Raw genomic sequence first — 13,158 nt, 5'->3', positions numbered from 1 at the left:
AGTCACTGCCTAGCCCCTGCCCCTGTAATCTTATAAACCATTATTAAATTAGAACAAAAATTACAAAATGGAAACACTCTATAGTACTCAGGACTAAATAGATCATGGCAGTTAATACTTAGAAGTTACTAAGCACCTATAAGTACTACCAGGAAAAGGTATATAAAATATTGATATATTAAGTGAAAAAAGCAAGTTAATTCATCCATTCAACATAGCCTAACACAGTATTAAAAAGTATTCTTTTCGCCTTAAATTTATTTTCGATGAGAGTAAGAAAGAGACCAAAAAAGAAAGAGAGAGAAAAAAGAAAAGACCAAAAAAGAAAGAAAGAGAGAAAAGAAAAAAAAAGAGAGAGAGACATTGCTCAACTATAGTATATGGCAGTGCCAGAAATTGCACCTAAGGCTTTGGGAATATTAGGCCTCAATCATGTTAGCCTTGTACTCTAACTGCAAGCTATCGCTTCAGCTCTAGGAAGTGTTCTTATGAAAAATATGTTGAGGGGGTCGGGCGGTGGCGCAGTGGGTTAAGCGCACAGGGCGCAAAGCGCAAAGGACTGGCATAAGGAACCCGGTTCCAGCCCCCGGCTCCCCACCTGCAGGGGAGTCGCTTCACAGGCGGTGAAGCAGGTCTGCAGGTGTCTACCTTCTTCTCCCCTCTCTGTCTTCCCCTCCTCTCTCCATTTCTCTCTGTCTATCCAACAACGAACATCAACAATGGTAATAATAATAACCACAACAAGGCTACAACAACAAGGGCAACAAAAGGAGGGAAAAAATGGCCTCCAGGAGCGGTGGATTCATGGTGCAGGCACCGAGCCCAGCAATAACCCTGGAGGGAAAAAAATAAAAAGAAAAATATATTGAATCTGAATCCGATTAGGTCTTCAGATCCAACTATCTCAAACTATGGGAATACGGGAAAGAGAAGAACCAAGAGATAAATGGAATGACACTAAGTAAACACATTCAGAAAGAGCCTGAGGAAGAATTTTTAAATGACAAATAAGCCTAGTCTTTCAACAAATAAATGGCATGGGGGAAATGAGGGAGAGAGAACTATTACAGTTCTAAAAGAACTTAAGCGGAAACCTGCCAACTCCCATGTTCAGTGGAGAAGCAGTTACAGAAGCCAGATCTTCCACCTTCTGCACTCCACAATGATCCTGGGTCCATACTTCCAGAGGGATAGATAGAGATTAGGAAGGCTATCAAGGGAGGGAAGTGGATATGGAGGTTTGGGGGTGGGCAATGTATGGAAATGTACCCCTCTTATCCTATAGTCTCGTCAACATTTCCATTTTATTAAAAAAAAAGAACTTACGGGGCTAGGAGATGGCTCACCCAGTAGATTGCACACTTTCCCATGTGGCAGGACCTATTTCAAGGTTCTGGTAACACACAGGGGAGAACTCCATGAATGCTGGAGTAGTGCTGTGGAGTCTCTCATTTGTGTGTCTCTCCATCTCTATCATTCTCTATGAAGTTGAGGGGTTACATAGCATAATGGTTATGCAAAGAGACTCTCATGCCTGAGGCTCTGAAGTCCCATGTTCAATCCCCCTGCACCACCATAATCCAGAGCTGCTCAGTGCAGGGGAATATTCTCTATAAAGTTGAAAAAAAAATCATTCTCTATGAAGTTGAACGGAAAAAAAAAAAAAAAAGCCTGTTGGGAACTGTGGAATTAAGCAGGCACAAGGCTCTGATGGGTAAATAAATAAATAAATAAATAGGATTTAAAAGATCTATCAAACACAGTAGGCAGATGTGCACAACCCAGGTTCAATGCCAGCACCCATTGTATTGAAGGAAGCTTCGGTGCTATGGTGTCTCTTTTTCTGTTTCTATCTAAAATAAATAAAGAAAAGGAGAAAGAGTGACTACAAAACATTTTAAGTGGGCTGGGGAGACAGTTCAGCCTCTGAAAGCACTGTCATGTATGCCTGATACCCTAGAGGCCCTAGGTTCAATTCCCAGTACCACTAATTCCACAGCTGAGCACTGCTCTAGTATTCTCCCTCCCTCTTGTTCCCCCCTCGTTTTTTCTCTGTGTTTCTCTCATTTAGTAAATCTTTTTCTTTCCCAAGTCACTTTACTGGGAACAGCTATTATTAGATGAGTACAATTTCTTTTTTTTTAAATATTTATTTCCTTTTGTTGCCCTTGTTTTATTGTTGTAGTTATTACTGTTGTTATTGATGTTGTTGTTGTTGGATAGGACAGAGAGAAATGGAGAGAGGAGGGGAAGACAGAGAGAGGGAGAGAAAGACAGACACCTGCAGACCTGCTTCACCGCTTGTGAAGTGACTCCCCTGCAGGTGGGGAGCCGGGGGCTCAAACCGGGATCCTTAAGCCGGTCCTTGCGCTTTGTGTCACGTGTGCTTAACCTGCTGTGCTACTGCCCGACTCCCAGATGAGTACCATTTCTATCTCCCTGTGACAGGTGTCTGTTTAACATTCCCAGAACCAACTTTAGTCTCTCTTTACCAAAAATTTTTTTAAAAATGAGAATCAGAAAAATCTGCACACTGACTAGATATTAGAAATTAGTGTTAATTTCCTTATGTGTGATAATAAAACTGCAATATATTTTCATGAAGCTTTTTCAGTGTATACACAAAGCAGTATAAAGAACATGTTCTCATTCCGTTAAAAAAAAGCATGTATATATGCGCACACAGAGAAAAATGTCTGTAATGATATATCAAACTATATTAACAGAAATTGCTTCTGGGAAAGGATTAGAGCTCAAGACAAGCTATCAAAATATTTATCTAAGGGCCAGGGATATATATATCCCATTAGCAGAACATAAATTTTCAATGCATGTATGAAGCAGTAGTTTGATCCCTGGTACCAAAAATTTGCAGGGGGAAAGCTTCACAAGTGGTGAAGCAGGGCTGCAGGTATATCTCTGTGTGTGTGTGTGTCTCCCTCTCTCTCTCTCCCCTCTCTCCTTTCAATTTCTGTCTCTACCCAATAATAAATTAATTATATTAAAAAAGCATTTACAACAAATCTATACTACTTTCATTAATTGAAAGCTGTATTTTTCAATAAAAATTAAGAACAAAATCAAGGTTGTGCATACAGTAAACTGAACTCTGGTATGGAATATATATATATATATATTTCACTTTTCATATATATATTTCCCTTTATTCCACTTATCATTTCTCTATAGCAAAATGTAACCAAATTCAGTGCAAACACAGCCTTGACAAAACATTGTGGCTTTCTGGGTGACCCCAGTCCTTTTAATAACACATCTAGTCCCACTCTCCACAGGGTGGGGCATGGGCCTCTGTCTTTTTCAAAAACACCCTGTATAGGGAGTCAGGCGGTAGCACAGCGGGTTAAGTGCAGGTGGCACAAAGTGCAAGGACCAGTGTAAGGATCCTGGTTCGAGGCCCTGGCTCCCCACCTGCAAGGGTATCACTTCACAAGTGGTGAAGCAGGTCTGCAGGTGTCTGTCTTTCTCTCCGCCTTCTTGTCTTCCCTCCTCTCTCCATTTCTCTCTGTCCTATCTAACAACGATGACATCAATAACAACAATAATAACTACAACAATAAAACAACAAGGGTAACAAAAGGGAATAAATAAATACTTTTTAAAAATTTTTTAAAAGACACCCTGTATAAATTGTTTTATAACAAAAGTTGAGTACTACTGACTTGGGGTTACTATATAAAGAGTTGTGGTGTGAAAAACAAACTGTATTTGTCTTCTGTGACACCTAAGGCAGGATCAAGACCATTGTATTAATAACACTGTGTATGGGCATTATGAAGAGACATATAACAAACTGCTTCCTGGGGGCCAGGTGGTGGTGCACCCAGTTGAGTGTACAGAGTTACCATGTGCAAGAACCTGGGTTCAAGCCACCCCCTGAAGCTACAGGGAAGAATATTTATCATTGGTGAAATAGTGCTGAAGGTGTCTCTTGTTCTCTCTTCCTATCTCTCCCTACCCTCTCAATTTCTCTGACTCTAGTAAATAAATAAACAAATAGGAAAAAATGGCCACTAGGAGCAGTGGCTTCACTGTGTAGGCAGAGTCCCAATAATAGCCCTGGTGGCAAGAACAACAAAGAGAGAGAGACAGAGAGACAGAGAAAGAAAGAAAGAAAGAAAGAAAGAAAGAAAGAAAGAAAGAAAGAAAGAAAGAAAAAAAGAAAGAGAGAGAGAGATAGAGAGGAAGGAAGGAAGGAAGGAAGGAAGGAAGGAAGGAAGGAAGAAAGAAAGAAAGAAAGAAAGAAAGAAAGGGCTCTGTGCTACCCAGATCCCAGGTTCAATCCCTTGCACCCATATGCCAGAGCTGAATAGTGATCTGGTAAGAGAAAAAAAAAAAGAAAGAAAGAAAGAAAGAAAGAAAGAAAGAAAGAAAGAAAGAAAGAAAGAAAGAAAAAGAAAGAAAGAAAGAAAGAAAAGGGAGGGGCTGGGTGGTGGCTCACTTGGTCGAGCACACACATTATAATGCACAAGGACATGGGTTCAAGCCCCCAGTCCCCACCCGCAGGGTGGAAGCTTCACGAGTGGTGAAGCAGGGCTGCAGGTGTCTCTCTGTCTCTCTATCTCCCCCTCCCCTCTCAATTTCTGTCTCTATCCAATATTAAAAATTAAAAAAATAATAAAGAAAAGAAAGAAATTGCTTCCTAAAAATCAGAACTGTCCAAAGATGGCCTCCCTGTGGGATGACTATACTATTAGTGGAGGTGAACTGTAGGGCCATACAAAGCTATAAGCTATTTATACTTTGACAGTGAGGGTGGGCCAAACGAGCTCTCTCAAATTCTAATATTATGTAACTTTGTAGGTTACCAGAATTTGGGAGGCAGCTTGACAAAGAAATATTTCACAACTAGAACTTTCATAAATTTAAAATAGCCACAATTTTCACCAAATGTAACTGTTTCTTTTTCTTTTGTATTCTGGTCTTTAGCCCTTCCAAAATGCATCATACTACACTCCTCTTTTTTATTTAAAAATCATTTTGCAAGACTAGGGGTGTACCTCAATGGCAAAGCACATGCCTTGCATGTGTGAGGCCCTGAGTCCCACCCCAGACACCACAAAAACAAACAAAACCCAAAACAATTAGCTTTGCATATGTTCCCCTGCAGCTAAAGAGCATTCTTTACAGAGCATTCTCCTTTATGGATGACATACCAGATTCATTATTTGTTTGTTTATTTATTTTACCAGCACACTGCTCAGCTCTGGCTTATGGTGGTGCTGAGAATTGAACCTGGGACCTTTGTGCCTCAAGCATGAAAGATTTTTTTTTTTCATAACCATTATGCTATCTCAACAGCTAGTATAACACAATCAAACTGTTTCCCTGTAGTTTAATATTTAGATTGTTTTCTAAAACAGTATAATTTTTTTTTCCAAGAGGGTTATTTATCACTAGAGCTCAGTGCCTGCAAAACAATTTACCATTCCTGGCAGCCTTTTTGTTTGTTTTCTTTTTTATATATAGAGGATGAGAGAGGGGGAGAAAGGAGAGAGAAACAAAAGAGAAGTTCAGCACTATTTCAACCCTGGTGAAGCTCCCCCCCCATAGGTAGGTTCTGGAGAGCTTGAGCCCATGTTCTCACACATGGTAACGTGTACTCTATGGGGAAAGCCACTACCTGACCCCTCTGTATGATCTTTAATTACCAAGAAACCACAAGTGATACAATTTTAGCATATACACAATATTGATATAATATTGTTTTGAACTAAGCAGGTGCTCAACAAATGAATACTGAACAAATGAATAAAAATAGATGGTAGGGAGTCGGGCTGTAGCGCAGCGGGTTAAGCGCAGGTGGCGCAAAGCACAAGGACCGGCATAAGGATCCTGGTTCGAACCCCGGCTCCCCACCTTCAGGGAAGTTCGCTTCACAGGCGGTGAAGCAGGTCTGCAGGTGTCTGTCTTTCTCTCCCCCTGTCTTCCCCTCCTCTCTCCGTTTCTCTCTGTCCTATCCAACAACGACGACAACAACAATAGTAACTACAACAATAAAACAACAAGGACAACAAAAGGGAATAAATAAATAAAATAAAATATTAAAAAAAATAGATGGTAGGCAAAAAGTAAAACCAGTATAATGCTTACTGATTTTCTAACTTTATTTGATAGCACCCTAAATTCCTCTAGCCTCAGGTTACTCTTTAAATAAATAATAATTACACCTATGAATTCCTTATATTACTTAAGAAAGCATCTCTACACAATCTTGAGTTTCTCTATAACAGTTCTGCAGTCAAACAAAATATTCAACGAATGACTATTAGATGAATTAAGTTTAATAAAGTATTACTTGAAAAATATACATTTGTCCACCTGTAGTTTATCTATAAAATCCAGGCAATTTTCTGGAGCCAACACAAATAAGTCATGGGACTTATACCCAAGCATCAAAGAAAAAATATCATCCTGGTCCTTATGTTTCTGTATCAGACTGAAATAACTACAGTTAATTAATCACAGGCAAGTCATTTCAGTTAGTACTAACAATGCCAAAGAAATAACCAGAGCTCTCCTGTTTTTTACCTGATTAAAATGAGCAGAGCAGGGAGTATTACTTATTTCCAGGTGAATTCTTCACATTTCCTGGCTTGTAAAACAAAAAGAATATTAATGCAGTTTGAAAAGAAATAGTAAAACGCCTCAAAATGCCCATACATAGTATTTGGCTAAATATGAACATTTATATCACAATGCAAAGTGACCCACTTTTCAGTAAACTGAAGGAATTATTTAGCATCTAAGTGAAGAGAAAGGAATAGTTACATTAACCTTCGCTTTCAGATTTGGACATTTGATTCTATTTAAAAAATCAAATTAGACCTGAGGGTAGAGTACACATCTTGCCAGGTTCGATTCCTGGCTCCATATGGAGCAACATGGATGACTCTAGGGGAGCTCCATGAATGGTGGAGTGGTACTTTGGTGTCTCTCTCTCCCTTCCTCTATCCATCCATCTCCTTCCCTAAGAAGTATAGAACTGAAATTGGTTTAATTATTTTTTATATTTATTCATTTATTTTCCTTTTTGTTGTCCTTGTTTTTTATTATTGTTGTAGTCATTGTTGGATAGGACAGAGAGAAATGGAGACAGGAGGGGAAGACAAAGGGGGGAGAGAAAGACACCTGCAGACCTGCTTCACCACCTGTGAAGTGACTCCCCTGCAGGTGGGAAGCCGGGGGCTCGAACCCGGATCCTTAGTCTGTCCTTGCGCTTAGCGCCACCTGCGCTTAATCCACTGTGCTACCGCCCGACTCCCCAGAACTGAAATTGGAACAGGCAGGAGGCCCAGTGGTACTGTGCAAGCATGAAGCCCTGAGTTCATTCTAAAGTACCTTATTAAAAAAAAAGTAGAAGGATCACACTGAAAGTGAAAAGGTTTCTCAACTACTTCATGTTGCTGTCACTGGTAAAGATGGCTTTACACCTATAGGGATGCTTCCTGTAGGTTCTCTGCTCTGTGTATTACCCATCATATGAACCAATCCACAAAACATGTTTATCTAAAAAGAAAATAATCAGACCACACCCATTCTGTCTGGGCTGTCATTTGGGAACATATAATTATGTTGGGTCATCCATGAGAGGTGATATAGGAAAGTTTCTAGTGGGAAAGGTGCATGTGTCTTACTTTCTTTCCTATATATTTTAAAGATTTCAGTAGTGAAAGCACATTATTAAGACCTGGTATGTGTCAAAGATCTGAGCTCTCAAGAGAAGATGACCTGATGCAAATAAAGACAACAATGAGATACCACCTCACCCCAGGGAGACTGTCATACATGAATAACGCTTCTATGAACATATGAATGAATACATATATAAAAAAAAGATGACCTGAAAAATACTCAGCTGCAGCTGAGCAGGCAATGGGACTGTGTTTCTGTAGATGAAACTTGGCACAGGTTCCCATGGAGGGGGGAAATAAGAACATGTGACTGAGACTGTCATTTTGGACTACGGTTTCTAGGCAATTTCAAACTTACTGAAGTACTTGAAGCTGATTTTTCAGCATGGACATTATACATCCTGGCCTACCCAAGTTATATGGTTCATTCCCATTGTTATACCATAATTTTTTAAAAATTTCTTTATTGCGGGATTAATGTTTTACATTCAACAGTAAATACAATAGTTTGTATATACATAACATTTACCAGTTTTCCAAATAATACAACCCCCACTAGGTCCTCTGTCATCCTTTTCAAGGACCTGTACTTGCCCCTCCCCCACCCCAGAGACTTTTACTTTGGTGCAATAACTCCAGGTTCTACTTGTGTTTTCTCTTCTGCTATACCATAATTAATAGTTCCCCCTTTACTCTAAAAAATATCTTTCAATATCAACACAAATGATATGGTCACCCATATATAGTTATATAAATCTACCCACTTGATGGTAGAATTCTGAGGAATAAGACCATATAAAAGTGTTCCATGGTGGAGCTCTACAGGATTCAGTACCTGTACACCTTACCCCATCCTCCAAAGCCACACCACCAACAGCCCTGCCGTCAACACATACGATAGGTAAATGTACTGCTGTGGCCCCAGAGACCTCACTGTTGCTTCTCCAACATGCCAGCCTCCCTCTTGGAAGGTTTTTTGCAAAATGTATCCCTTGACCTAAACCAATCAAGTTTTACATGGCTAAATATTATCCCTTCTTTAGATCAAGGTTTTTCCATGTTCTTTTCCCTCTGTTTTAGAGAACATTTGGAACCTGGGTCTCTCACCTGGCAAAGCAGGCACCCTCCCAGGTTAACTATCTCCTGAGCCTGAGATTCTTATATAACCGACTATATCTATGCATCAGCACCTCAATCTCAAAAGCACAAGGTGTTAAATTCATAGGCTTTTTAATCCTTTAGACAATAAGCATATGAAAACATTCTTCCACTTTAGGAAACAACAATGTTGCTAGGCAGATTTTCTTGTCTCATTACATGTCACTTACAGTATAACAAAATATGACAGTCAAATATCTCATTAAAGAAACATTGAGTCAAGCCACTCTATTAGAAATCAGATGTCTCTTGGCAGAAATTACTATGACCTCAAGGAAAAAAACATTCTGACTTCAAAAGGCAGTTCATGATTTAGTCCAAGCCAAAAATTAAATTTTTTTGCATTTGCAGAAAAAGAAACTTTTATTTAAAATATTCTGACTCATTCTCTTTATAATCTAATTTTAACACACTTTTTTTTTTTAGTAATTAATATATTTGACTCAACAGATCTAAAATACTACCAGCTCAGTCTATAATCAATGTCAAGATGATGATAGCTTACTTTCTTTTTTTGTATGTCTTCTCAATTTCATATGAATGTATACTTATGTCATATCTCAATTAAGATTACCTACAGTTAAAGTATTCAATAGCTAATGGCTCCCAAAATGGACAGCAAAGAGCTAAAGGAATGAAGTAAACAGTACTGTGGTGGGTTTTGTGTTAACTGGGTTAGGCTGTTGTAAAAAATGATTTTTTATCATGTTCATAAGCATGAATAATAATTTGTATTAACACTGAAACACTTATGTCTGACTAGTATACATTGCCATGTCAAGAAAGATTCCCAGCAAAACCTCTGAATCTAGCAGTCCATGAAATGTCTGAGTCCCTTACCCACAGAATTTTTTTCAGTGATTACTTAACTTCTACAAAATGCAATTTCCTCATTTGCAAAATGGGACCTGGCCCTCAGACTCTTTGTGAGCAAAGAGCTTAGTCCCAAAGCCAAACTCTTTTTTGATGAAGAAATAAAAGGTCAGGATATGTGAGCTGTGAAAGAGTGCAATGGAATCCTATTGGATATTGTAGGTAGAATGGTTCCCCCAAAGATATCTAAATCTTAATCCCAGAACCTGTGGTTGATTTGCCTTATAGAGCAAATGGATATTAAATCAATCTTGGAATTCTGAAATAACTAATCAGCTGATCTGACAATAGAGGACATTATCTTGGATATCCAAGTGGTCCAATCAACCATAGAAGTCCTCACAGTTTAAGGCGGGAGGGGTAGGAAATGAAAGGACTGCATGTTTTGAAGACAGAGGAAAAATATTGAAGAGCCAAGGAATGTTGCAGCCTCTACAAGCAGGAACCATTGTCAACTGACAGCCAGCAAAACAAGCCTGGGCCATATAACTTCAAGGAACCAAATTCTTCTCTTTCCAGAAAAAAAAAAAGTATGGGCAGGGGAGATAGCATAGTGGTTATGCAAAGAGACATGTCTGAGACTCCAAAGTCCCAGGTTCAATCCTTGGTACCACCATAAATCAGAGCTGAGCAGTGCTCTGGTTTTTAAAAAGTATTAATAGAAGAAAAAGTATTAATAGAAGAAAGATTAGAGCACTGTTCAGATTTGTATCTGGGTGGTGCTGGGGACTGCTCTCTCTGGTGCCTCAGGCATGAACGTCTGGTGTTGTACCACTGGGATAGCTCCCCAGTTCACATTGAATTCTATAGACACCTGGAATGAATGGGACCATGTTTTCTCCCCTCGAGCCTCCGGAAAGGAATGTAGTTCTGCTGACACTCTGATTTATTGATATTATCAGGCTTCTGACCTAGAACCTAACACAATAAACTTGGATTACTTTCAACTAGTAAGTCTATGGCCATGCGCTATGCCAGCAGTAGCAAACAAAACCACTGATAGGAGTCTTGACTGATGGCCCTAAGCCCTCTGGCTCCATTTCCCATGAAGGAGATGTTATCTTCTTAGGCATAAGCAGGTTATGTGCATTGTCACAGGATATATATGTAATACATGGCTACTGAGTTGTTCAGTTCATGTGTTCCTCACATGAATAATTTCATTTAATCCTCAGAGCAGCTCAATGAGGTATTGCTTCATTCCCCTAGAGTGCCAGAGCATCTCTCTAAAGTCTCAGAGAGATAAAGAGGGTTTGTTCTGGCTCCAAGGCTACCCTTTTGTTCACCAGGCCATGCTATACCATGTCCAGTCCATTCTTTAACATCAAGTACATGCCTTTTGAAAAGGAGATGATCACTCCTCTCTTACCAGAATTTATAACTTGTTATTTGCTTAAATAATGAGGCTTTCAAAAAAGAAGAAAAAGGGATCGGGCGGTAGTACAGCGGGTTAAGCGCACGTGGTGTAGCGCATAAGGACCGGCATAAGGATCCCGGTTCGAGCCCCCGACTCCCCACCTGCAGGGGAGTCGCTTCACAAGCGGTGAAGCAGGTCTGCAGGTGTCTATCTTTCTCTCCCCCTCTCTGTCTTCTCCTCTTCTCTCCATTTCTCTCTACTATGCAGCAATAATAACATCATCAACAGCAACAATAATAACCACAACAATGATTTTAAAAAAAGAAAACTGAACTCAGCCACCACAGCATTGGAAACTTCAGTGCTGTGGTGTCCTCCCCCCCCCCCCCCGCCCCGGAACAAGTCAGACCAAGTGATAGCAATAAGGGGGGAAAAGGATGAATACCAGATGATCATTCATAGGTGACCTTAAGAACAGAAAGAGAAAATACAAAGTAAAATTTGGGTTGAGTTTAGTGTACTACACCAAAGCAAAGGATCCTGAAGAAGGATGGCAGGGAAGTGACAGGGGATGGGAGTGTTTGGGGGTCCTGGTGCATGATAGTTGAAAATGATCTAGGTTGAGGTGAGAGTGTTTTGTAGACATATATCATGGCGAGATGAGAAACTGTAGCCATGTGATAACTGTACTGTAAACCATTACCACCACTGCCCCTATAAAATGATAAAAGGGGGGGTCGGGCAGTAGTGCAGCGGGTTAAGCGCACGTGGCACAAAGCGCAAGGATCAGCGTAAGGATCCCGGTTCAACCCCCCAGCTCCCCACCTGCAGAGGAGTCACTTCACAGGTGGTGAAGCAGATCTGCAGGTGTCTATCTTTCTCTCCCCTCCTCTCTCCATTTCTCTCTGTCCTATCCAACAAAGATGACATCAATAACAACAATAACTACAATAATAAAACAAGGGCAACAAAAGGGAATAAAATATTAAAAAAGAAGTTTGTTAAAAAATAAAAGTGAAATGATAAAAGAAAAAAAAAAGGAAAAGAATCATTTTTAGTACTTGAAATTTTAAACTGTTCCAGATGCTAGCATGTGCCGACCAGACTTCCCTGGACAGACAACCCCACCAATGTGTCCTGGAGCTCCAATTCCCCAGAGCCCTTCCCCACTAGGGAAAGAGAGACAGGCTGGGAGTATGGATCAACCTGTCAATGCCCATGTTCAGCGGGGAAGCAATTACAGAAGCCTTCCACCTTCTGCATCCCACAATGACTTTGGGTCCATACTCCCAGAGGGTTAAAGAATAGGAAAGCTATCAGGGGAGGGATGGGATAAGGAGTTCTGGTAGTGGGAATTATGTGGAGTTGTTCCCCTCTTATCCTATGGTTTTGTCAGTGTTTCATATATATCCCACCTGGCTCTTATTATTATTTTTACTGTGGCAAGAACACTGAAGATAAGACTCATCCTCCTGACAAATGTTTAGAGCACAATGCAGTACTGTTGACTATAGGTATAATACTGCACAGCAGATTTCTAGAACTCACTTATCTAAGTAAAGTTTCTACAACTACAACTTTATTCCCACTGAACACCCCCTCCCCGCTCCTGTCTCTGGCAACCACCACTTAACTCTCTGCTTCTATGACCTTAACTATTTTAGCTAAATCATGTAAGTGGAATCATGCAGTATGCATCCTTTTGTGACTGGCTTACTTCAAAGACAATAATTTTTAAATCTCCTAACTCAAAGCTAAACTTGAGTATGTTTAGAAAGCTGAGGAATTTCAAATAGAGGAAGAGAACGCAGGGCATGTTTACTCAGGGTGGTGGCTGCTGCTTCCCTTTCATTTTCCTGCTGAGCCAGCAAGGGCCTGAATGCAACTATTAAAAGCTTTCTTTCAAAAGTGCTGCCCAGTTTTCATGTTAGTAGCAGGTTTATATTTCTTTATGCATTCTCCTGCCCTTGAAAGAATTACTAAGACCTTTCTTTTTGATTAATGATAGCCTTTAACAATCATTCTACAAATTTCTGGCAGTGACTTATTACATTTTTTTTTAAAAACCATGGTGAAAAATGATAGGTGTGGCTTAAGAAACAAAGCAAGGGAAAAATC

The 13,158-nt window shown here is 39.9% G+C and overlaps 1 protein-coding gene across 3 annotated transcripts in view; it reads right to left on the bottom strand.

The window, feature by feature from the left end:
- APOO (apolipoprotein O) overlaps nt 1-13,158 on the bottom strand; it is an 80,998-nt gene that overhangs the window by 1,006 nt on the left and 66,834 nt on the right. For 2 of the 3 annotated variants that reach the window (XM_060182852.1, XM_016192930.2), the window contains one exon: nt 6,550-6,613. The exons of the other annotated variant lie outside the window; for it this stretch is intronic. In XM_060182852.1, coding sequence (XP_060038835.1) covers nt 6,578-6,613 — 36 coding nt within the window. In that variant the 3' untranslated portion in view covers nt 6,550-6,577. The remainder of the gene's footprint in view (nt 1-6,549; nt 6,614-13,158) is intronic. 3 annotated transcript variants of the gene reach the window in all.

The sequence above is a fragment of the Erinaceus europaeus genome, chromosome X, assembly GCF_950295315.1.
Source record: "Erinaceus europaeus chromosome X, mEriEur2.1, whole genome shotgun sequence".
Lineage (NCBI taxonomy): Eukaryota > Metazoa > Chordata > Mammalia > Eulipotyphla > Erinaceidae > Erinaceus > Erinaceus europaeus.
This window is presented reverse-complemented; position numbering and strand designations above follow the sequence as displayed.